The 25,581-nt window shown below is 49.3% G+C and overlaps 1 protein-coding gene and 1 long non-coding RNA gene across 20 annotated transcripts in view; one reads left to right on the plus strand and one right to left on the minus strand.

Moving 5' to 3' along the window:
- The window catches only part of NPR2 (natriuretic peptide receptor 2), a 52,577-nt gene that overhangs the window by 21,845 nt on the left and 5,151 nt on the right, over positions 1 to 25,581 (plus strand). The window contains exons 2-18 of one of the 19 annotated variants that reach the window (XM_084981741.1): positions 3,934 to 4,011; positions 4,391 to 4,520; positions 6,618 to 6,684; positions 8,291 to 8,425; positions 10,125 to 10,201; positions 11,402 to 12,034; positions 12,833 to 13,038; positions 20,093 to 20,206; positions 20,490 to 20,625; positions 21,128 to 21,222; positions 21,442 to 21,574; positions 21,802 to 21,886; positions 22,374 to 22,494; positions 22,657 to 22,731; positions 22,942 to 23,019; positions 23,500 to 23,604; positions 23,719 to 23,790. In XM_084981741.1, coding sequence (XP_084837867.1) covers positions 6,662 to 6,684; positions 8,291 to 8,425; positions 10,125 to 10,201; positions 11,402 to 12,034; positions 12,833 to 13,038; positions 20,093 to 20,206; positions 20,490 to 20,625; positions 21,128 to 21,222; positions 21,442 to 21,574; positions 21,802 to 21,886; positions 22,374 to 22,494; positions 22,657 to 22,731; positions 22,942 to 23,019; positions 23,500 to 23,604; positions 23,719 to 23,790 — 2,088 coding nt within the window. In that variant the 5' untranslated portion in view covers positions 3,934 to 4,011; positions 4,391 to 4,520; positions 6,618 to 6,661. 19 annotated transcript variants of the gene reach the window in all.
- On the minus strand, positions 15,266 to 15,986 carry LOC146407090 (uncharacterized). The gene is made up of 2 exons (XR_014823902.1): positions 15,846 to 15,986; positions 15,266 to 15,635 (listed from the first exon to the last, which is right to left on the minus strand). It is a non-coding gene; the product is annotated as an uncharacterized LOC146407090 (long non-coding RNA).

The raw sequence follows: 25,581 nt of genomic DNA on the forward strand, positions 1-25,581 counted from the left end.
CTGCCGGCCACAGCCACAGTCACAGCAATGCAGGATCCGAGCACCTGCAACTTGCCCCACAGCTCATGGCAACACTGAATCCTTAATCCACTGAGCAGTGCCAGGGATCAAACCCACAACCTCACAGTTCCTAGTCAGATTCATCGCCGATGCACCACGATGGGAACTCCTGTCTTCTTTATTTATTCTTCCTGAACCTTCAACTTCTAGTTCCTCCCCTTACTCAGAAAATGACTTTACCTCTTCATTTAGGAATGCGGTTGAACCCCTTATTTCACATAACCTTTCCTTCACTTCAGGATTTTGTAGAAGATATGGAGCTGAGTTTTTCCTATTGCCCTGGAATTGGTGACTAGGGTCTAAAAACAGGGGCAAAGAAACACTAAATACCACACAATCTGGAGAGAGCTGGTAATGGTTGAGGTCACTCATCCTGTTGAAGACAGAGAGGTAGCAGAACTGGCTCTGGTACCTCTAACCACTGACCCCACCCATCCCTCATCACCTCTCCTCATTCCCAGGCTATGTAATATATAAGGTGACTCAAGAGAGGGAGTCATGAGTCCAGCAGGAAGTGCTTTTCCCTCTTTTTGCCCCCCAAACCAAGAAGGAGGGTATCAAAGAGAATCTACTTTTGGGAGTTCCTTCGTGGTGCAGCAAGTTAAGGATCTGGTGTTGTCGCTACATCTGCCCAGGTCACTGCTGTGATGTGGGCTTGAACCCTGGGCTGGGAACTTCCACATATTGCAGGCATGGCCAAAAGAAAAAAAAAAAAAAAAGAGTAAAGAGAGATTTTGTGAAAGAGGGACTGATTCTCCTTCCCTGGTTAGATTCTCTGTTTGGACTGTGTACTTGTTTAACTCTGTATTTATCTGAGAAGAAAGGCTGTTAGAGGTGGAAAGACGGGGGAGGGGGGTTAGCAGTAGGACAGCCTATATTCCTTCTTCTTGGCTTAGCAAGGTTATGTGAGTTTCTTGGAGTCTCAGGCACTCTGAGGAAGATAGCTGGGCTTGAGCCATCTTGCTGGTAGCCCATGCAGGAGTCTGCCCACTGGACAGAACTCAACTAGTATCCATGAGAATGCGGGTGTGATCCCTGTCCCAGCCGAGTGGGTTAGGGATCTGGCGTTACCATGAACTGTGGTGTAGGTTGCAGACGTGGATTGGATCTGGTGTTGCTGTGGGCGTGGTATAGGCCGGAAGCTGCAGCTCTGATTCGACCCCTAGCCTGGGAACTTCCATAAGCCATGGATGTGGCCCTAAAAATAAAAATAAAATAGAGTGAATGAGATGCCCTGGAGCAGGATTGTCTGCATTAGGGCACAACTCGGTGGAGAGGCCTCAGTGGACTTTCTAAAGAACACACACAAGTGCCGCATAAGAGATCTAGTATTTCAATGTCTGTCAAACAACAGGCTAGGATGGCCTGTCATCCACAGCCAACAGTGGTTTGGGCTAACAACCACCTTCTTAATGAGGAGACACTTACCTCCTTCCTCTCCGCTCTCCTCCTGGTCCCCAACCCTTGAAGAGCTAGAACTCTTCTAGACAAACTTCTAGAGGAGTAGAAGAGTAGGAGAAGGCATAGGAGGGAACAAGTTCTCCTCCCCACTTCAGGGCCCTTCAGTCATGGCACAGGCTTAGGCTGGAAGAGGGGAGGAGATGAGTTCGGTGTTGGACCTGAGAGTGGAGTTTTAAATTAATTGGATTGGAGAGAATTTTCACATAACTGAAAGGGAGCAGAGAGCTGTGGAATCTGTCCACACTGTTGTGAGGGCTGGGAAAGAGAGGCGTCACAACACAAATGAAGACTGGGCTGGGATAGGGGGGTATCACAGAGGGAGCTTTATACTCACCGGAGTCCAACACTCAACAGGTGGTTACATGTATCTGTCACTGAATCCACTGTCCCATCTTTCTCTGCAGTCTAAGAGCAAATACTTTCCTGTAAAGTGAATCCAGTTCATCTGTATACTTGTTTATTTATTGAGAAAACCTTCATTTGACATATTAAGTGTTTTGCCAATGTTCAGGTACAAAGATTAAACAAGAGAGAATTCTTTCCCTCATGGAATACATAAACTAGTAGAGCAGGTAGAAAGTAACTACCTACTTTAAGAAAAAGGTATTGGAATTCCTGTCGTGGCTCAGCAGTAACAAACCCAACTAGTATCCATAAGGATGTGAGTTCGATCCCCGGCCTTGCTCAGGGTGTTAAGGATCCATGAGCAGTGAGCTGTGGTATAGGTCTCAGACACAGCTTGGATCCTGCGTTGCTGTGACTGTGGCTGTGGCCAGCAGCTGTAGCTCCTATTCCACCCCTAGCCTGGGAACTTCCACATGCTGTGGGTGTGGCCGTAGAAAGCAAACAAAACAAAAAAGCAAGTTATTAAGGGTTATAAAAAGTGGCTTGGGGTAAAATATGTAACTAATGGGCTGATTGTAGAGAATCCTGGCATGGGCTAAATACCCCATTTCCAATACCAAGTTTTATCCTTAACAGAGGTATGTATTTGGTGAGGAAGGCAGGCATGCCCCTTAATTTAAGGCACCTTGATTTATCTTTAAACATTTCCCTAGACCAGTATCTTCATTTATCTGTCCCTTGGTTGAGTACCCCCATATTTACACTCTAGAACACTTTCATCACAGAAGGTTTGGCAGGGGCGAGGGACATGCCTCTTTTGCAAAGTGGGGGAAGGACTGTGTGAGCACGAGCTCATTCTTGGGCAGCTTCGTTTTAGGAAAGAGCGCCTATGGAAGATGAGGATCTGGAAATGAATTCGCTTGAAACAGTCCCCACATACATGGCCCTTGGAAAAATCTTCTGTGCATCCCTGTTTTGCAGGCTACTTACTGCCCAGAGTTCACGGCTCAGAAGATCTGTCTGAGAGGCACTCACGGTGTGGGATGCGAGGTTCCAGGCCCACCTCTGCTCCTTCATCTGCAGCAGCTGGGCTTTTCTGTTTTCTGTTTCCACTTTTGTTTGAAGGAAGCTTTTGCTGCTAACCATAACAGTTTGGAAGACACAACTTCCATGGGGAACCACTGAAGAAGTGACATAATTAGGTTTTTGTTTCCAAAGGGCCATTCTGGCATCTGAACCTGTCGTTGTGGAGGATAAATTGGAGGGAGGCGAGACTGGAGGAGAGAGACTTATCACAAAGGCTGTTGAAACAGCCCAGAGGAAAAATTGTAAGAACTGGTCATTCTAGGCTCCATCCTGGAGTGGCAGCATCCACTTTAAATGGAGCACGGGCTTCATGGTTGGCAAATCCCCCTCCAGATGCCTCTCACATTTACACTTCCTATGTGGCCCTGGAGGGCCATCACCTTGTGGGCCTTGCCTTGGAGGAATCTTTGACTCTTTCCTCTTCACCTGTAGATCCAGTCAGCCACCAAATGCTGTTGTTTCTTCAAATTATCTTGTATTTGTTTTTCTCTCTCCATCATTTTTCCATCATATTAGACCAGGCACTTAGCATTTGATGCTTAAATTTCTCCAGGAGCTTCTTATCTTCCTGCCAACCAGTCATTGCCACTGCAGCCACTCTTTTTCTTTTCTTTTCTTTTCTTTCTTTCTTTATTTTTGGTTTTTAGTGCCGCACCCATGGCATATGGAAGTTCCCAGGCTAGGGGTCGAACCAGAGCTTCAGCTGTCAGTTTACACCATAGCTCATGGCAACGCCAGACTTCCCTGAGTGAAGCTGGGGATCAAACCTGCATCCTCATGGTTACTAGTCAGATTCGTTTCTGCTGAGCCACAATGGGGACTCCTCTTTTTATTTTCTATGACATAGTGCAGCCGTGCAGAAGGAGTACAGTTTTGTCCAATTTTGCTTCAGATTTCTCCTCCTCTTCCAATCTTTGGCTTCTCTAGAAACTTCTAAGTAGAGAAGATTAAAATAGGGATTAATACATTTCTATTTTCTAGAAGCTGTTTAGATCTAGAAGATCATGTTTCCTTTGCCGCTGTTTATGAAGATGTTTGTAAATTGAGCAAGACTTAAAGGTGAGGGAGCACATGCCATTTTTTCTCAGTGAAAGAGTTTGTGAAGAAAGTAGAACTTTGAGTGGAAAAGGAAGTATAACCAAGAATATTATATTTGAGACTTTATGGTATCTGATGCTCCCAAGGCGTAGTAAGTCAGTACCGGGGATGGTAATCATGGTGAAGATTGGGAGTAGGAACATATGGGAGCAGTATATGAACCTGGGAAAAGAGGCCAAGAGTGCAAGAGCAATGAAAACCATTGGGACCTTCCTGGACACTCACAGAGGTGCTGGTCCAGGCTTGGGGGGGACACAGAAGGGTTCACCTGGAGCTTGAATCATCATGAAGATAAATGTACATGGTAGCTTTTCCTGACAATTCCTGAATTCCTTCTTAGGAATCATTGGTACTCCATGAAGCATTTTCCATGGAATAAACCACTCTTCTGGACAGTCTTTTTGCAAAACTGATATTTGTGACCCTCAAGGTATATACCAGTTCAACTTTGAGAATACATGTCAAGACAGGTAAGTTAGAAACTGAGATCTGATTTGAAAATATTTTAAACTTTAAAACTTTTTAACTTATAAAAGAAAACTGGGAGTTCACGTCATGGCACAGTGGTTAACGAATCCGACTAGGAACCATGAGGTTGTGGGTTCAGTCCCTGGCCTTGCTCAGTGGGTTAAGGATCCGGTGTTGCCATGAGGTATGATGTAGGTCGCAGACTCGACTCTGATCTGGTGTTGCTGTGATTGTGGTGTAGGCGGGTGGCTACAGCTCCGATTAGACCCCTATCCTGGGAACTCCCATATGCCATGGGTGTGGCCCTAAAAAAGACCAAAAAAAAAAAAAAAAAAAAAAAAAGGAAAAGAAAGAAAACTGTATGTGAATTCAAAGTAAAAAACAACCCTTTAAACAACAGTAGCAGCTCTTTGAGGATATTGAATACAATGAGAAGATGAACAGGACCCAAAGTCTAGAACCGTGCTGTGTGCTGCTGCTGAATGGAGGGTGAGAGAGGTAGAGAGGGGGTGGGGAGGGGGTTATATGAGCAATAATGGGGGTTTGACCTGTTTTTCAGGATTCTGTTTTGCCCTCACTGGGGCTAAAAAAATAATGCAGAATTTTAGTAAGGCCTCTTTTTTTTTTTTTTTTTTTGTCTTTTTAGGGCTGCACCTGCAGCATATGGAGGTTCCCACAACTCATGGCAACAATGATCTTTAACCCACTGAGCAAGGCCAGAGATCGAACCTGCATCCTCATGGATGCTAGTCAGATTCATTTCTGCTGAGCCATGACAGGAACTCCAGTAAGATCTTTTTTTTTGTCTTTAATATGTTTCACTATTTTTTCTCTTTCTTTGCCACCCTGCAGCACATGGAATTCCCAGGCCAGGGATCAGATCTTGAGCCAAAGTTGTGAGCTTCGACCTGTGGCAATGCTGGATCCTTTAATCCACTATGCCAGCCTGGGGATCAAACCTGTGTCCTGATGCTGCAAAGACACTGATCCTGTTGTGCTGCAGCATAACTACACTGTTTTCTTTCTCTCTCTCTTTCTTTCTCTCTTCCCTTCTTTCTTTCTTTCTTTTCGCCTTTTCTAGAGCCACTCCCATGGCATATGGAGGTTCCCAAGCTAGGGGTCTAATCGGGGCTGTAGCCACAGCAACGCGGGATCCGAGCCGCGTCTGCAACCTACACCACAGCTCACGGCCATGCCGGATCCTTAACCCACTGAGCAAGGCCAGGAAGCGAACCTGCAACCTCGTGGTTCCTAGTCGGATTCATTAACCCCTGAGCCACGAGGAGAACTCCTATGTTTTCTTTTTTTATACTGCTTCCTCCTCCCCCTTACCGAAATGCTGCATTTGAAATATATCTTTTTCTGCCGTATTTTATCTTACTTTCCACGGCTGCTCTCTGCCTCTCTTGGCAAGTTCTCTTGGACAGTCTTGTGTACAGGAGATAATCACATATAAGTCAAAGCCATTTTCTGCAAGTCAAGTTGGTCAAGCAGAGAGAAGACTGGAAGTTGTTTTGTTTCTCTGGAATCTTATAGGCCTGAAGGCCTGGTTTGGTGTAGAGCAAACCGGTAAGACAGAATCCAGAGTTAGTTGTGAAGTCAGGTAGGTTACAAGTTCAGTACTGAACTGGGAGTCTTTTGGAGCATCAAGGCTTCATATGGAGATTAGCATGAGTCCAAATCCCGTGGTGGTCTCAGAACTCAGCAAGGGTCTTGAGGATCTTTTGGTCTGAGTGTGACTGGATCAGGATTTCTTTGCATTGAGAAACCAGGCAACTTGGAAACTACAGTCCTTTTTGGCAGCTAGCTAATTTGAGGCTCTACAGTTTAGTTCTTGATCAGTTATGAGGTGTTTGGGCTGGTCCCAGCGAGATTATAGATGTGAAGCAGGGGGAGGCATTACCATCCCTGTAGAGAGAAAGTTGGCTCCTAGCGGGGTGCTGCTCAGGCCAGCAGGACCTTCAGGTTTCCCAGGCTTTGTATGAGTTGCAGTGGGGCTGCCACATACAGGCAAAATATTATTGTTCATATCAGTGAAAAATGAGTAGATAATTGGAATATATAGATAACTAAAGTTTTCATTTATCTAATATTTTCAGCCTCTCTCCCCAAACGAAAAAACAAAGCAAAAACCTTTCAGTGGATGTTAATCAGAAACAGCATTAAGTAAGTAACTTTTATTTCCCTGCCCTTTCCACTTTTTTGTCTTTGTGGCTGGTTGGAAGGAAGAGGGAAGGGGCAAGATGCTTGAAATGACATATCATGCATTTGTGTTTTTTTAAAATTATAGTTGATTTACAATGTTGTGCCAATTTCTGCTGCACAACAAAGCAACCCGGTCATACATTTACATACATTCTCTTTCTTATATTATCTTCCATCATGCTCTATCCCAAGAGACTGGATATAGTTCCATATGCTGTACAGTAAGACCTCATTGCTTATGCATTCTAAATGTAACAGTTTGCATCTACTAACCCCAAACTCCCCGTCCATCCCACTCCCTCCCCTCTCCCCCTTGGCAGCCACAAGTCTGTTCTCTGTGTCTGTGAGTCTATTTCTGTTTTGTGGATAGGTTCATTTGTGCCATGTGTTTAAATAATTTATTAAATTATAGTTGATTTACAATGTTCTGTCAATTTCTGCTGTACAGCAAAGTGACTCAGTCATATACATATTATGTATACATTCTTTTTCTCACATTGTCTTTCATCGTGTTCTATCTCAAGTGACTGGTTATAGTTCCCTATGCTATACAGCAAGACCTCATTGCTTATGCATTCTAAATGTCATAGTTTGCATCTACCCCAAATTCCCAGTCCATCCCACTCCCTCCCCTCTTTCTCTTGGCAACCACAAGCCTGTTCTCCATGTCTACGAGTCTGTTTCTGTTCTGTAGATAGGTTCACTTGTGCCATATTTTAGATTCCACATATAAGTGATATCATATGGTATTTGTCTTTCTTTTTTTGCTTTTTAGGGCCATATCCACAGCATATGGAAGTTCCCAGGCTAGGGGTCAAATTGGAGCTGCAGCTGCCAGCCTACACCACAGCCAAAGCAACGCTGGCTCCAAGCCTTGTCTGCAACCTACACCACAGCTCGTGGTAATGCCAGATCCCCGACCCACTGAGCAAGGCCAGGGATGGAACCTCCGTCCTCATGGATACTAGTCAGATTGGTTTCTGCTGTGTCACAACAGAAACTCCCAGTATGTGTCTTTCTCTTTTTGACTTCACTTAGTATGAGAATCTCTAGTTGCATCCATGTTGCTGCAAATGGCATTATTTCATTCTTTTTTGTATAGTATTCTATTGCATATATGTACCACATTTTTTTTTATTTCTGATGAATTTTTTTAGGTCATGCCATATATTTAAATTTTTAAAAAATTATAGTTGATTTACAGTGTTGTGTCAGTTTCTCCTATATAACGTAATGACCCAGTCACACACACACACACACACACACATATATATGTACTTTTTCTCATACTATCTTCCCTCGTGTTCCATCTCAGGAGATTGGATATAGTTTCCTGTGATGTACAGTAGGACCTCATTGCTTATCCATTCTAAATGTAATAGTTTTCATCTACCAACCCCAAACTCCCAGTCCATCCCACTCCCTCCCCGTTCCTGTACCACATCTTCTTAATCCATTTATCTGTCAATGGACATGTAGGTTGCTTCCTTGTCTTGGCTATGTGAATAGTGCTGCTATGAACATATGGGTGCATGTACCTTTTTGAAATGTAGTTTTGTCTGGATAGAAATATCATACATTTGAACTTGTCTGGGGCGTCTGGGCAATGGTGGTATCCGGTCCTCACTTGGGTCTGCAGCTGTTCCAGAGAGACTCTTCTGGGTCTTTGGTGGCCATTACCCTCTCACCATGGCTTCACACAGTAAGTTCCATGCATTAGCAGAACGTTTGTACAGAGTCCCACCTTAGTGGGCAGAAAATCTGGATTTTTTTTTTTGTGTGTGTCTTTTTGCTATTTCTTGGGCTGCTCCTGCGGCATATGGAGGTTCCCAGGCTAGGGGTCTAATCGGAGCTGTAGCTGCCAGCCTATGCCAGAGCCACAGCAGCGCGGGATCTGAGCCGCGTCTGCAACCTACACCACAGCTCACGGCAACGCCAGGTCCTCAACCCACTGAGCAAGGGCAGGGATGGAACCCGCAACCTCATGGTTCCTAGTCGGATTCGTTAACCACTGCGCCACGACGGGAACTCTGGAAATCTGGATTCTAGCCTCTGTTCTGCTGTTAAAAAGCTACATAGGGTTAGGGGAGAGGGGCTGTGGAGGAAGCTATGGACTTCCCTCTCTGGTACTCAGTTTTCAGTTATCTTTAAATAATTGAAAGTGAACAGTACATTAAGAGTCTTCCTAGCCCTGAAATGCTGTGATTTTGGCAGAGATCGTGTCATTTGGATTTAATTCTCTCATTAAACTGTGTGTAGTTGCTTGAACATTATTATTTGGTTGACTGGTTCTGAAGTTAGAGCCATGTCCTTTTCAGATTGTCTCATCACCCTTTTGACTGTTCTAGCCTCCTTTTCCTTGCTCAGATAGGACAGAATTTCTTTATACTAATAGTGTCCCTAACTGGAACTGGAGTTACATGTCTGTTAAAGAAAGAGCTAAGTTTTCCTAAGGGCTGGAAGCAAGAGACATTGTTGGAGGGCTTGCCTTGGGCCTCTGCACCCGAGGGATTCCAGTTGTATGCTCTTCAAAGGTAAGCCTGTGTCATTCAGCTTTTTGTCTTCACCCCTCAGCTTGTGCAAGGCGGCGGGTGTTCAATAAAGAAATATCCTTCCTAAGAATAAAATGGCATCATCCTTAATTTCCCCCCCAACTACTAGGTGTCGCCTTCATCTCAGAGAAACTAGGCCCCTCCTCTCCCCTCACACCCACCTTTCTCCCTCTACTCAAGGGACTCTCTCAGCTTCTTGGCACTAGGATTTTGGGAGAAGTGGCTTGAAGTGGGAGACAAACTGTGGCTCTCAGCAAGGGGAGGATAATGGGTTTATGTGTATCTCCTTTGTGACAATTTGAGGAAAACTCCCTAAGGCCCCACTGCAATCCCTCCCAGCCACCATGATATCATTCCTCACAAGCTGTTTCCCAGATCAGATCAGCCCTCCCTCCAGATATGGGGTGTCTGGGATGAGACTTCTAGGCTTGAAGCTAGGCAGCGGGGTGTAACCCAAGGGGGACACCGTGGGCTTCCGTTGCTGGGGGTATATGTTCTGCTCAGTCCCTGAGCTTTTATCAGGTGCGAGCTGGGGCTCTGCAGGGAGGCAAAAGACAGAAGAGGACGTTCTGGGGTCCAGCCCTGGAGCAGATGGTGCAGTGGGAGCCCAGAGGGCTACAGTGGCCTCTGAGGACCTGGCAGGGCTCAGAGGATGCTGGGGCTGGGGGTTGGGGACAGGAAGAGGGAGACTGGAGGGTTGGGTCCTGTGGAAGAAGGAGGCTCACAGACTTCGAAAGGACTCAGGAAAAATCTGCCCTGGTCCTGGAGGGGGCTGCCTTCCAGGGAGCAGTCTTACTGGTGAAGGAGGGAGAAGTTCCCGGCAATGAGGAGGGTGGTATGGTTTCCTAGGTGGAGGCCAAATGAGGATACCAAATATGTGGGTCCTGACTGCTTCCTGGAGACTGTGGAGTGTTGGAGGGACTCAGGCAAGTTAAGAAAGGAGACCCTAAGAAGAGTGGGAGACGCGAGGGGCTGGGACGAGTGACTCTGGGCTGGTGGGAGGGTGAGAGATGGAGAGCCGAGCGGGGTGGGCCAGGGGCTTGGGGGAGACTGGGGTAGGCCTTGTAGTGAGGGGACGCCCGGAACCTCGCCGGCCTGAGAGGCCCTCGCGCGGAGCCCCCCGACTTGTCACCGGGTGGGCTTGGGATCTGGGACGTCCCCGGTCCCCCGGGTGGAGGGTGGGGGGAGACAGCAGGCGCCGGAGGGTGGGGCCGGGAGGGGAGGAGGAGGGGCCGCGGGGAGGGGGCGGGGAAGGCGGGCGGCCTGCCCCGGGAGTCACATTCGGCCGCCGCCGGCGCAGCGAGCGGAGACGGCGGGGCCGCGGCGACCTGACCTGGACGAGCGGCGCGCCCGGGGGCCCAGGCGGGGGGCGGGAGGAAGCGCCGGGCTGCGCCGGCCGCCCGGGCCCAGGAGAAGCGGAGCAGAGAGGAGCTGGGACACGGGCGGGGCCGCCGCAGCTCCGGATGGGACCAGCGCCCTGGGCCCGTTAGTCCAAGCAGGAGCTTCAGGAGAAGCCTTCACAGGGAGATTTACCCCTGCCTTTCCCTCCCCTCCGGCCCAGGCCTCGCTTCGCTCCCCGCCTGCCCATGGTCCCAGTCCTTCCGCGGCGCTGGCCCCCTCCCACCTTGTCCCCTCGGTCCTCCTTTTCGCAGCTCTCTGCTCCCCTAGCCCCTTCAGCTGTGGGGTCCCCCCAGGCCTTCTCTTTGTACCAGTCTCCCCCCCACCCCCACCCCCACCCCATCCCAGTCTCCGATCCCCTTTTCCTTCTCAGCTTTGGATTCATCAGCCGACTTCACCTCCCACCATTCCCATCCCAGTCGCAGGCCCCCTTGGTCCCTCCCTCCTCCTGCCACCCTACTCCTAGTCCTCCCCTGTCCATGCCCTAGGTTGGTGGACCCGCTCAGTCCCTGGGGTTCCTCCCATCTCCTCCTCCTCTCCCATCCCTGCCACTTTCTGTATCCCAGCCTACCTGGCTTATCCTCGCTTCTCTTCCTGGTAGTCTTTAGGTTCCAGGCTGGGTGGTGCTTGTGCCTCCTCCGTAGGCCAGAGTGGCCCCAGGTTCTGGGGGTGGTGGGGCTGCCGCTTTCTCCCCATGGCACTGCCATCACTCCTGCTGTTGGTGGCAGCCCTGGCAGGTGGGGTGCGTCCTCCCGGGCCACGGAACCTGACGCTGGCGGTGGTGCTGCCAGAACACAACCTGAGCTATGCCTGGGCCTGGCCACGGGTGGGTCCTGCTGTGGCACTAGCTGTGGAGGCGCTGGGCCGGGCTCTGCCCGTGGACCTACGGTTTGTCAGCTCTGAACTAGATGGCGCCTGCTCTGAGTACCTGGCACCGCTGCGCGCTGTGGACCTCAAGCTGTACCATGACCCCGACCTTCTGTTGGGCCCCGGTTGCGTGTACCCCGCTGCCTCTGTGGCCCGCTTTGCCTCACACTGGCGCCTTCCCCTGCTGACTGCGGGTGCTGTGGCCTCTGGTTTTTCGGCTAAGAATGAGCATTACCGTACCCTGGTGCGCACTGGCCCCTCTGCTCCCAAGCTGGGTGAGTTTGTAGTGATGCTACACGGGCACTTCAATTGGACTGCCCGTGCTGCCTTGCTGTATCTGGATGCTCGCACAGATGACCGGCCTCACTACTTCACCATCGAGGGCGTCTTTGAGGCCCTGCAGGGCAGCAACCTCAGTGTGCAGCACCAGGTGTATGCCCGTGAGCCAGGGGGCCCTGAGCAGGCCACCCACTTCATCCGGGCCAACGGGCGCAGTGAGTGTGGCCCAGGCTATTTCAGGGTTAGGGGAGGAGGGTCGCTGTGTCCCTGGAGCTCAGCGCTGGGAGACAGGCTTCGAGGAGCTGAATGTGGTGGTCGGGATCAGGAAGCACATGTGGACTGAATCCCTGGGCGAGGGCTAGGGGCTTGTGGACATCTCAGGCAGATGTGAACAAGGGATAAGATAGCATGAGGGGTGAAGCTTGTGTTGGGGAGATCGTGGGATTGGGGGGGGTTGAATTTGAGGAGCAATCTAGAGGGTCCTGGAGTCATGAATGTGGCTGATGGTCACTCCAAAATGTGTGCCTGTCTGGGCAGAGACTTCTCAGACTGGGCCACTAAGCCCTCTTGGTGGCACAGAAAGAGTGGGGACTCCATGAATGGGCTTTGGGGTGCCGCAGATTTGGCTGGGAAATATGGTAACGCTCATGTGGAGAGAAATTCTGAGCCGTCAGTGCCTTTGAGCTTAGAGAAGGGCAGGGCAGAGTGGGGAGCGAGGAGGGCTGGGTGGGGAGCAGCAGGCAGGGCTCGGGGAAGGGGAGGGGCTTGAGGGTGAGCTCCCTTCCTCTGGGGTCTGGAGTCCGACTCTGACTTTTGCCAGATGGTCCATACAGCCCCCAGGGTACTTAAGACAGAATCTCCAAGGGGGAGGGATGGGGAACATCTGCTGGGTGGTTGATAGTTAGGGCTTCTGTTCCTTGCTAAAGATGGAAACGCAGATGGTCAGAGAGGGGGCGGTTCAGGGTCCTGGATACTTTTCTCAGAGCGCCCCTCTGTCATGTACCTGCTCCCAGTTGTGTATATCTGCGGCCCTCTGGAGATGCTGCATGAGATCCTGCTTCAGGCCCAGAGGGAGAACCTGACCAACGGGGATTATGTCTTCTTTTACCTGGACGTCTTTGGGGAGAGTCTTCGTGCAGGCCCTACGCGCTCCACAGGCCGGCCCTGGCAGGACAATCACACCCGGGAACAGGCACAGGCCCTCAGAGAAGCTTTTCAGGTATCATTTGAGCCACGCTTGAAGGGGCGGAGGGAGAGGAGCTTCTTTGGGGATTATCTGTCTCTCACAGGCCCTCAGAGAAGCTTTTCAGGTATCATTTGAGCCACGCTTGAAGGGGCGGGGGGAGAGGAGCTTCTTTGGGGATTATCTGTCTCTCACAAGACCCCACAGAAACAATAAGGAAGGAATTGTGAGCTAAACAAACTGAGACTTTCCAAGTCTAGACTCAGATTCTTTTTACTTCCACACCTTTGTGCCTCTTTCTCAGTGTGTCTGCCAAGGCTGCCTCCCAAGATCCCGAAACACTGACTTTGCTCAGTAGCGGTAGTAGATATACTGTGGGAGAGAAAAGTTCAGAAGAATATCTAGTCCCAGCCCCTGGGAGGGCTTCCACCCTTTCTGGAGAGGCCAGGCATGATTGCATTACAGTTGGATGCAAGTATGAGAAAGGTTGTGATTATGTGTCCTGGAGCAGACCCTAAGAACCTCAGTGGTTCAGAGGAGAGAGTCAGGGTGGACTGAGTTTAAGGAAGGCTTTTATCAAGGAAGTGAGAGGAGTTCCCGTCGTGGCTCAGCAGTTAGGGAACCCGACTAGCATCCATGAGGACTCAGGTTCGATCCTCGGCCTCGCTCAGTGGGTTAAGGATCCAGCATTGCCATGAGCTGCGGTGTAGATCGTAGATGCGGCTCAGATCTGGAGTTGCCATGGCTGTGGTGTAGGCTGGTGGCTACAGCTCCAATTGGACCCCTGGCCTGGGAACCTACATATGCTGCGGATGCGGCCCTAAAAAACTACATAAATAAATAAAGGAAGTAAGACTCTATTGTGACTTGAAAGGGAGATGTCGTATTCCTAGTTAGAGTGGGAGAGAGGATCCAGGCAGCTGGAGCTGAGAAAACAGGAGTGGGCATGTGTGGGGGTCCAAGAAGATACTGACCTGTCAAGAAAGAAGGCTTCACTTGAAGCGGGTTATAGGAAATCATATTGTAGGGGTAGACTTGGATTAAGGAGGGCTCTGAACCTAAGACTGAGGTGCTAGGACTTGAATGGTGAGGTCCTTGAGTTTTTCCATGAAGAGAAATACACTGACAGAATTCCAGTTGCACTAGAAGAGGAGGAGACCAGAGGCAGTGAGACCCCCCTGTAATAGATTAGAATGTGGTGAGGAGAGATGGGCTTGAACCACAGTAATGACAGTAGGGGTGACAAGAGAGGGATGGAAGAAACAGTTTGTAGGGGAAATTGACATGACTCTGTTCATTTTGCTCCTCTCCTCAAAACTTTCAGTGACTTATTTCCGGACTACAGTCCTGACTAGCGGCATATGGAAGTTCCCAGGCTAGGGGTGTAATTGGAGCTACAGCTGCTGGCCTACACCACAGCCACAGCAACACCAGATCTGAGCGGTGTCTGCGACCTACACCACAGCTGACGGTAACGCCGGATCCTTAACCCACTGAGCGAGACCAGGGATCGAACCCGAAACCTCGTGGTTCCTAGTTGGATTCATTTCTGCTGCACCACAACGGGAACTCCTCAACCCACTTTAAAAAATCTTACCTTCCCATACTGCTGAGACCTCGCTCAGGCCCACTGCCCTGGGCCTCCCTGCCCCTGCTTTCATGCTTTTTGCTCCTTTTGTCTGGAATGCTCTTCCTTCCCCCATCCCACATCTCTGCATCTCAAAAATCATACCAGGAATTGCTTCCTGATTCTCTCACCAATTTTTCACCAACTATGTACATTAGTTTTTTACTTATTTATGCATACCCCTCCTTTTCCCAAAAAGGGTTTGAGGTGGGCTTTGGGATAACCTTAGGGTCCCTTCAACCCTGAGATTCTTTGACTCTAAGTAGATGTGTGTAAGGCCCAGGCTTGGGTAAGGTGGAGTAACCTTGAGTAAGGTTTTATGTGGCTGTGATTATATATTTGGTTGTGTCTGGCTGTGAATGTTATACCTGTTCGCATGCCTGCGTATGAGTCTGTGACTGTCACACTTGAACATGGGCAGTGGCAGGGCAGGTTTTGTTGATGCTGTAACTTTTGCCTAAAACAGCCTTCTTGCCTTTGTCTGTCTGAATGATGCTTGTGTATTCTTTTAGACTCAGATCAGTTATTTTCCCTTCTAGGAGGAAATCCCTGAATCCTCAGGTTGACTTTCTTCCTCTTGTGCCCAACTCTGTCTCCTTTAGAAGTTACCACAATATTCTGTCAATGTTTGATTCCTTTGAAGACTGACTCATTCTAATAGGTATTTATTGAGCAGCTATTATTTCCTAGTCACCGTGCTGTACAGCAGAGAACATAATAGTTGTAGTCCCTGCCTTTTTGGAGCTTACATTCAGTAGAATAGACAGACATAAGCAAATAAGCACATAGCAACATAGAACAAGTTGTAAGAGTTCCCACTGTGGTGCAGTGGGATCAGTGGCTTCTTGCGAATCCTGGCCTGGCACAGTGGGTTAACGATCCAGCATTGCCACGGCTGGATCTGAACTGCCACAACTATGGCTCGGATCTGGTCTCTGGCCCCAGGAACTCCATATGCTTCCGGGACTGGGAGAGTGACAATAAAAAGAACCAGTTGTGATGTGTTCTTAAAAAAGAAAGAATAGAGTGGTATGAGAAGAGAGTAACAAGGGGATTGTACTTTAGCTCTTGGGGTTGAGGAAGGTCTCTCTGACCCTCCCAGATGGGAAGACTCCTGGGCTGTGTTCTCTTTCTCGTGTGAGAATTCCTTCCAGCCGAGTAGCCCCAGCACTTCAAGCAGGGGGAGGAGGGACCTAGTCCACTAACAATTAGTTACCTCCGGTTGATCTTGAATATTGTGGTGGATGGGGGCAGGTGAAAACCAGAGTCTGACTTTACAGTCAGGCCTCCTTATTGGATGTTCCGCTTCTGTGGATTCAACCAACCACGGATCACGTAGAACTGTCATCTGTGTTTACTGGAAAAAAAAAAAAAATCTCTGAATGAATGGACCTGCGCAGTTCAACCTGTGCTGTTCAAGGGCCAACTATAAATTGATTGATTTTCACCTCTCCCACTCACTGTTGGTGTTATTCAGACAGAAACACCAAGAGGGAGATTTTGCTACATCTTAAGAGAAGTGGGAAGGCGGAGTTCCCATCATGGCTCAGTGGTTAATGAATCCAACTAGGAACCATGAGGTTGTGGGTTCGATCCCTGGCCTTGCTCAGTGGGTTAATGATCCGGCGTTGCCGTGAGCTGTGGTGTGGGTCGCAGATGCTGCTCAGATCCCGCATTGCTGTGGCTACAGCTCCGATTCGATTCCTAGCCTGGGAACCTCCATATGCCGCGGGAGCGGCTTAAGAAATGGCAAAAAGACCAAAAAAAAAAAAAAAAAAATTGGGAAGGCAAGAGTATGCGGAGGGGCAACTCAAGGGTGTGGGGTGGGGTGGGGGTGAGGGGCGGTGAGGCATCCTCTTACAGAGCTCCTCTTACCCTTTTCTAGCCCTGAATCTGGGCAGGGGCTGAGGGAAGTTGTGTGGTCAGTTCCAGACAGGGATTAGAGCGCAGAGAGCCCCTACTGCCCCAGAGATACCTGGCCCACCAGAGGGTGCCAGACCAGGCCAGGAAAAGGTGGCAGTAGAGCCAAGGAGTCCCTGATACCGATGCCCACAGCCTTTCCAGAAGGGTGTCAGGCCCAAGGAAAGGGTCCCTGTTCACCTGGGTCGTGGCTACTGCTGGGGAAGAGGGCTCTCAAACTAAGTATGTTGCTCTTGATTCTTCTCTCTCCTTAAGCCGTAGCTGCAGGAGGGCAGGGATCATGCTGCTGTTTGTATTCTGGGTGCCCAGCACATATTTGCTAAATTGAGTCAAGGTGTGTGTTGGGAAGAGAGACGGTTAGGAATTCGTCTGGGCAGGAGTGGAGCTGTCAGGTACTGTGAACCACTGATCAGCCAGGATAGGTGAGAATAAGCAGTTACAGTGGAACTAAACAAACAGAGACCAGGCTCTAAGGATCCAGAGGCTCTGTCTGGACATTTGAGGGCTCCGGGGTCAGAAACACAGGCAGAAGACACAGCCTGGGTGACCAGTGGGGTTACAGATGCGGAGACACGAGTGACTAGAAGGATGTAAGCACTTAACCAAGGGCAGGGTAAGGCAGCATCTCTTCTGGAGGCCACTCTGCCTATTTAGGCCACTGTCGATAGCACTTCCTGCAGTGGCAGTGGCAGAGTAGGCCCGGGTGAGGGTGGGCCCACAGGTGGAGCCGGGCATCTTCTGTCCTTGCACAGTTCCTAGGTGCCCTTCTGGCTTCCACCCACCACTGCACCCATTTTTGTCAGCCTTTGCTTGTTTTTTTGTTTTTTTTCCACCTGGGGTCCCCTGTGAACTGGGACACATTTACTGTCCCTCTAGTCCCTGAGCAGGAACAGAAATTCTTTGGAGGTTCTTCTGTTTCTCTCTCTCTCTCTCTCTCTCTCTCTGTCTCTCTCTTTTTTTTTTTTTTTTTTTTTTTTTTTAGTAGCTAGTAACCACAGCAAAACAGAGGCTAGCATAGCAGTTTTCAAAGTGTGGTCTTGGGATGCTTGGGCCCCCTGGAATCCTTGTAGGGGGACCGTGAGGTCAAAACTATTTAAAAAGTAGTACTGAGATGTTATTTCCCTCTGTCACTCTCATTCTTCCATGATTGCACAGTGGAGTTTTCCAGAAGCTACGTGACGTGTGGTGATGTCATCACTCTGGCAGCTGTGGAGGGTGTGTTTGTGTATTCTTGTGTTTTAAAGCTGTCAGTTTTGGAGTTCCCGTCATGGCGCAGCGGAAACGAATCCGACTAGGAACCATGAGGTGGTGGGTTCAATCCCTGGCCTCGCTCAGTGGGTTAAGGATCTGGCATTGCTGTGAGCTGTGGTGTACACGGTCATAGATGCAGCTTGGGTCCTCCGTTGCTGTGGCTGTAGCTCTGATTCGACCCCTAGCCTGGGAACCTCCATATGCCACGGGGCGCGGCCCTAAAAAGCAAAAAAATAAAACTCAGTTTTAATTTTTAATATGGTAAATGTCCATAGACATAATCCAAACAAACAAAAGCTCCTCAGGGTCCTCAATAATTTCTAGTAGTGCAAAGGAGTCGTGAGACTGGAAGATTGAAATCTGCTGTTTAGCAAACCAACCAACCTAGGGAATTAGTTTTTAAAAAGCATTAAAAACATATCAACCTATATATTGAAATATAAATTCTGTTAGGTCTGATCTTTTGATGTTTTCAAGCTCGCTGTTTACATGGTCGACAATATCCCGCCTTTCTATTGTTACTGAATGAACCCTTCCAACCCCACCCTCAGGCACCCTCTCCTTATTTTAACGTTGCTTCACAAAATGGGACAGCATTAGCAGTGTGTGAGCAAGCGTCCAGATGCTCCAGGGAGGGAGTTCCCAGCAGGTTACGAGCCCGACTAGTATCCAGATGCTCCTGTGAGAATAATGACATCATGAAGCAAACTCCACTCTAATATAATGAATGAGGCGGAGGCAGAGGCAGAGAAAGGGGAAATGTGTGAGGCTGGTGGGAGCCAGGCAGGCACCGCAGTGAGAGAAAGAGTCACGCTGCCTTGTGGCCGTGAGAAGCATGCGACCACATGTGCCACTGGCTTATCTATGAGATGTGTGTGGGCATGTGAGTATGTGTTTTCCTTGTGACACGTGATGTGTGGGACCACGCCAGTCTCAGGACAGTGCTGCTTATGGTGGGTGAAGTGAATGGGCTTATGGCTTTTTACAGATGGGATCACTGTCTCTAAGTATTTCCCCCAGTTGTCATGGGACCTGAAATCTCTCTCTCTCTCTTTTTTTTTTTTTTTTGCTTTTTAGGGCCAAACCTGCAGCACATGGAGGTTCCCTCCCAGGCAAGGGGTCGAATTGGAGCTGGAGCTGCTGGCCTGCACCACAGCCACAGCAAGGCCAGATCGAGATACGTCTGCAACCTACACCATAGCTCACAGCAACGCCAGATCCTTAACCCACTGAGCGAGGCCAGGGATTGAACCTACGTCCTCATGGATACCAGTCAGATTTGTTTCTGCTGAGCCATGATGGGAACTCCCAGAAATCTCTTTATTTCACTGGGTGAACACACTGTGCTCACGTGGTCCACATGACAGTGTAAATATTTGGAGTTCTCTGGTGGCCTAGCGGTTAAGGGGTCAGCGTTGTCACTGCTGTGACTTGGGTTCATTCTCTGGCCCAGAAACTTCCACATGCCACGGATGCAGGCCCCCCCCCAGAAAAAACCAAGGAAACATTTTACTGATAACATTAGCAGTCATTAACCCTGGGAGAGGAGCTGTAGCTCAGAGTTGTCCTTGCTGGTAAACAGGTACCCAGAAAGGATGGGGCAGAGGAGTGGCGCATTCTGTGGCTGCCCTGCCAGGAGGCCTGGGTCACTGTAGGGGCTTCAGGAAGATGAGGAGCCAGGTTTGAGGGTTGGAGTCAACTTCATCTGTTTCCCAGTCTCCACCTTCCCAGAACCATCCTATCTACCTTTCCAAGAGGAGTGCCTCCCCCTCTCTCCAAACATATTAAACATACACCACACACACACACATACCCCACACTCACACTCCACACTCAACACACATGCATACATGCAGTGTTTAGTATCCTCTTGGCTTTCAGACTCACCCATGTACGTTTATTTATTTATTTATTTTTTTGTTTTGGTCTTTTTGCCTTTTCTAGGGCCGCTCCCATGGCATATGGAGGTTCCCAGGCTAGGGGTCCAATATGAGCTGTAGCCACCGGCCTACGCCAGAGCCACAGCAACGTGGGGATCCGAGCTGTGTCTGCAACCTACACCACAGCTCACGGCAATGCCGAATTGTTAACCCACTGAGCAAGGCCAGGGATCTAACCTGAAACCTCATGGTCCCTAGTTAGATTCGTTAACCACTGCTCCATGACGGGAACTCCATCACCCATGTATGTTTTATGCCATGTATGTTTCACCAAGTTCCCCCATCCTGCTTCCTGTCTTCCTCTAATGCCCATCCTGAATCCTTTTCACTCTCCCACGTGCTGTTGATACAGACGGTATTGGTCATCACCTACCGAGAACCCCCGAATCCTGAATATCAGGAATTCCAGAATCGGCTCCTGATAAGAGCTCGAGAAGATTTTGGTGTGGAGCTGGCCCCCTCCCTGGTAAGTCGATCTCTCTTTCCCTGAGAGTCAGACGAGGCTTTGGGGAAAGGCCCTTCTCCCTAACTCAGTGTCCAGCCATGGCCACGGAGCCAGCCCTACTTTGGGGGCTGCTTGCTTTCATCCAGGATTTGGCGTCCTGCCCTATTGTCCAGTGAGGTAGGGGTGGCACCTGAGGAATGGGGGGGGAGAAGGCAAACCGGAACGAGGGGAGATAGGAGACCCCAGAGATGGGGAAGGGACTGGCGGGACCTATGGAGAGCTCTGCTGAAGTTACCCCCCTCAGATGAACCTCATTGCTGGCTGCTTCTACGATGGGATCCTGTTGTATGCTGAGGTCCTGAACGAGACAATACAGGAAGGCGGCACCCGGGAAGATGGACTTCGAATTGTTGAGAAGATGCAGGGCCGAAGATATCACGGTAATGGGGAGGGTCAGGTGGGGGCCAGAGTGCTGCTGTCAGGCTCAGGAGTGGAGTGGGCGGAGGAGAACACAGATACCAGGGGCAGGCAGGAGAGTCAGTAGGGGTCCGAGGACATGGCAGAAGTGGACGCAAGTTAAGAAAGGGAATGGGGAGGGTTCCCATCGTGGCGCAGTAGAAGCGAATCTGACTAGGAACCATGAGGTTGTGGGTTCGATACCTGGCCTCGCTCAGTGGGTTAAGGATCTGGCGTTGCCATGACCTGTGGTGTAGGTTGCAGACACGACTTGGATCCTGAGTTGCTGTGGCTGTGGCGTAGGCCGGCAGCTGTAGTAGCTGTGATTTGACTCCTAGCCCGGGAACCTCCACATGCCGTGGGTGCAGCCCTAAAAACATAAAAAGAAAGGGGATGGGGATGGACTATGAGGTAACTGGAGAGACTGGGGGCATAGGAGGGGGTCTAGGGTAGATCTCAAAGTAAGAGCTACTCCCTCTCTCTTAGGTGTAACTGGACTGGTCGTTATGGACAAGAACAATGACCGGGAGACGGATTTTGTCCTGTGGGCCATGGGAGACCTGGATTCTGGGGACTTTCAGGTGATGGGGGAGGAGGCAGGGAGGAGAGAATGGGCCCTGCAAACCTAATTTTCAAGGGTTCAGCAGGGGCAGGATCCAAGCTGCTAGAGGCAGGGGCTTCTGGGTGGGGGAGGCAGGTAGGCTGGGGAGAAGGGCAGCAGGAGAGCTAGGTTTTCGGGGGGTGGGGGGAGGAGGCTGGTGGGAGCAGGCCTGTGGGCCCCCTTTTCTCCTTCCTCACAGCCTGCAGCCCACTACTCAGGAGCCGAGAAGCAGATTTGGTGGACAGGACGGCCCATCCCTTGGGTGAAGGGGGCACCCCCCTTGGACAACCCCCCCTGTGCCTTTGACTTGGACGACCCATCCTGTGATAAAAGTGGGTGTGTGCAGGGGCTGGGGGCCATCCTTCCTCCCTTGATTTGCCCTCCTCTTACCTCCCCCTCCCAGACTCCCCCCGCCCCCGAGCTCAATTTGACCTCTTCTCCTAGACACCCCCCCCTTCCCTCAAGAGCTCTGTCTGCTCCCTGCACCCTGAGCTTCCCCCCGCTGTCCTGTTCACAAGGCCACACGCAGTCTTTCTCAGGGTCCCCCTGTCCCCTTCAGCTCCACTTTCAACTCTGGCGATTGTGGCGCTGGGCACAGGAATCACCTTCATCATGTTTGGGGTCTCCAGCTTCCTCATTTTCCGGTGAGTTCTGGGCTTTCCCCTGGCCTGCTCCCTCCCGCCCATTGCCACAGCCTTCGGGCTGAGGCCAGGGGGCCCTAGGACACGGGAGGGTAGCAGGTCTCATCGTCCTTCCGTGATTGTCTCTTAGACCTGACGCCGTCCTCTCTGGGTTTTTCTCAATAGTTGTCTTTTAGTTTCGGTGTTGTTTCCCACCATTTTGCTTCTAGACAGGGTGTGCTAACTAGAGATTTCCAGAGGGTCTTACAAGGGCAAGGATGAACTTGCCAAGGATGCTGCCACTTTAAGAAAGTGCTTTTACCCGCAGCCTGTGTGTTTTAAGGGAGCAAGGGGCACGTGTCAGATCCCTAGGGTAGGAACCACATCGCATCCGTGTCTCTCAGTCCTGCTCAGTTTCAGGAGCTGCAGGGAAGCCCCTGCAACCTCCCTGTTGGTTTCTGGGGTGGTGGGATTGGGCTTGCCAGTCAACTGAGGTGTACAGTCCTTACAGAAAACTGATGCTGGAGAAGGAGCTGGCTAGCATGTTGTGGCGCATTCGCTGGGAAGAGCTGCAGTTTGGCAATTCAGAGCGATATCATAAAGGTGCAGGCAGTCGCCTCACACTGTCGCTGGTGAGCCCTCGTCTCAGCTGTCCCTCTGCTTCCCTCTGAGTGCCTGTCCTTTCGTACCTTGGACCTTTCCCAGCACATCGGCCTGTAATGACAGCCCCTGCACTACCACCACCATCTAATGTTCCTTTCATCCTTCCGCCTCCATGTTGCCCTTGGCCCCAGCGGGGATCCAGTTACGGCTCGCTCATGACAGCCCATGGGAAATACCAGATCTTTGCCAACACCGGTCACTTCAAGGTGAACAGTCGTCCGCTTGTTCTGGTCCCCACCATTTCATCCTGTCTCATCCCCATCTGTCACCTCTTCCCGTGCCTCTCTGCCCCTCATAAGCCTCCTCTCTCTGCCCAGCTGAGCTCCTGGATGCTCCCACAGTTCTCCAGGCTTTCTGGCACCCAGAACCTCCTTCTGATATTAACATTCCTCTTCCCCTCTCACTTCCACCATCAGGGAAATGTGGTTGCCATCAAACATGTGAATAAGAAGCGCATTGAGCTGACCCGGCAGGTTCTGTTTGAACTCAAACATGTATGTCATGGTTTTTGGGTTTCGGGTGAGGGCTAAACAGGGATGGGAAAGACTAGGGGATGGTAAAATTGGCTGGGAGGGTAAGGGGTCTATTTACACATGATTTTAAGTTGTAGCTGCAATTAAGAGAAAGGCCCTCCCCTATAGTGGTAAATTTCTATATATATATATATATATTTTGTCTTTTTTAGGGCTGCCCCTGCGGCCTATGGAGGTTCCCAGGCTAGGGGTCTTCTCAGAACTGCGGCTGCTGGCCAACACCACAGCCACGGCAATGCCAGATCTGAGCCGCCTCTGCAACCTATACCACAGGTCATGGCAGTGCTAGATTCTTAACCCACTGAGCCTGGCCAGGGATTGAACCTGCAACCTCATGGTTCCTAGTTGGATTCGTTTCTGCTGCACCATGACGGGAACTCCCTCTATATCTAATTTTTAGCTCTTTCAATTCTCTTCCCTCTCTCTCTCTCTTTTGGCTAGATGAGAGATGTTCAGTTCAACCATCTCACTCGCTTCATTGGTGCCTGCATAGACCCTCCCAACATTTGCATCGTCACTGAGTATTGTCCTCGTGGGAGTTTACAGGTAAGGGACCAGTAGATTATGGGGGTGGGGGAAGATTGGCCCAAAGCTACACTGACTCTGCAGGTGATAGTGGGACTAGGATAGTCACATGATCTCTTCCGTGTCACTTACCAGGATATTCTGGAAAATGACAGCATCAACTTGGACTGGATGTTTCGTTATTCACTCATTAATGACCTTGTTAAGGTGAGCCTTCCCCACTCCTCCTCAAGTTTATCCACTTGAAAATACCTCCTTGCTGTCTTTGCTTATGATTTCTCTTCCTCTAAAAATTCTGTTCTCTGTATTTCCCCTTATTCTTTTTAAAAAATTTTAAATTAGAGTTGATTCACAATGTTGTATCATTTTATGCTGTACAACAAAATGACCCAGTCATACATACATACATACACATATATACATATACACACACACACACATATTCTTTTTCTCATATTATCTTCTATCATGTTCTATCGCAAGAAATTAGGTATAGTTCCCTGGACCTCATTGCTTATCCATTCTAAATGTTTCCCCTTATTCTTATGGTGGAGTAATAATAGGTAAATAAGGGTTCTTGGGCTTTTAATTGAGGGAAATAAGTTTAACTGCCACAGAGAGTCCTGTATTTGTAGAGAGTTTTTGTCTTCCTGCCCTTGATACCTCAAATCTGGATCATCTTTTTTTTTAAACAAACAAACAAACAAAAACAAAAACCTCTGAGCTTATGTTAAAATCTCTTAGCAGGAAAAGATGAAAGGGGTCTCCAAATATATTTATTTGTTTATTTTTAATTTTATAGCATTTTTTATTACTCAGTTATATTTGTAGTTGTACAACGATCATCACAACCCAATTTTATACAGATATGTTTATGTCTTGGTTTTTATCCTTATCACTTATTCTCTAACATCTGGCACATCTGCTCTTTTGTTCAGAAAATTGACATTTAAATAAGAACATTTATTGGTTAAGTAAGAGAAACCAAGGAAAATTATACTTAACCTTTGGTATCTTCCAAGATACCAGGTTTTAGCTATTTTCAAGTGACCCAGAGGTCCGTGGATTTGCAGAGATTTGAATCTTGCACAGGTCGCCCAGGTCTTCAGAAGCAAGTCCTTAGCCAGTGAGCTAGCCTAGACCACCTGTTTCACATCTGAAGCTGGATTTGGTTTTTCTGCTTAGTTCTCATCAGATTACTAAAAAAATTGTGTGTTAAGGTTTGCTATCAGATGAGAGCTAAAATATTAGCTAAAACTGATGTGGTGCCCAACTGGAGGTGTGATGATAAGTATGAGAAAAAGAAAAACATGACTCTTGAGAGAACAATGATTTGATGGAAAGGTGATTTAAAACAAAGCCAGAAGGAGTTCCCTTCGTGGCTTAGTGGTTAACGAATCTGACTACGAACCATGAGGTTGCAGATTCGATCCCTGACCTTGCTCAGTGGGTTAAGGATCCGGCATTGCCATGAGCTGTGGTGTAGGTTACAGACGCAGATCGGATCCTGAGTTGCTGTGGCTGTGGCATAGGCCAGCAGGTATATACCTCCATATGCCGCAGAAGCGGAGAAAGGAAGGAAGGAAGAAAGAAAGAAAGAAAGAAAGAGAAAGAAAACAAAGCCAGAAGCCTAATCATTGCTGGGTTCACAAATTGGGAGATTCCCAAAGGTTCTGTTGATAACAAAAAGAATAAAAAGGAAGAGTTCACAGAGACTGGAGTTGTGAATTGTTTAGACAGAGGAATTTTGATTGGCACGCAGAACACTGTATCCTTTCTCTGTTCTGCCGGAACTGACGTCCCAGGGAAAGCACCCCTCTGCCCTCTTAGGACCTGCCTTACAGTCCCTCATAGACAAAGCTTCTCTCCTCTCTGGGCCCATGGCGCCACAAGTTTCAGGCTTCTGCATTGGCCTGGCGGCTACCTCATGCTTTTGTTCTCCACTTTCTCCCTGGCCCAGCATCCCCTCCAGTAGACGGCTTTCCTCCTCCATCTAGA

This window comes from Sus scrofa, chromosome 1 (genome assembly GCF_054392235.1).
Source record: "Sus scrofa isolate SSC_HxYL_T2T_F1_AM1 chromosome 1, Sscrofa_HxYL_maternal_Yorkshire_Landrace_v2.0, whole genome shotgun sequence".
Taxonomy (NCBI): domain Eukaryota; kingdom Metazoa; phylum Chordata; class Mammalia; order Artiodactyla; family Suidae; genus Sus; species Sus scrofa.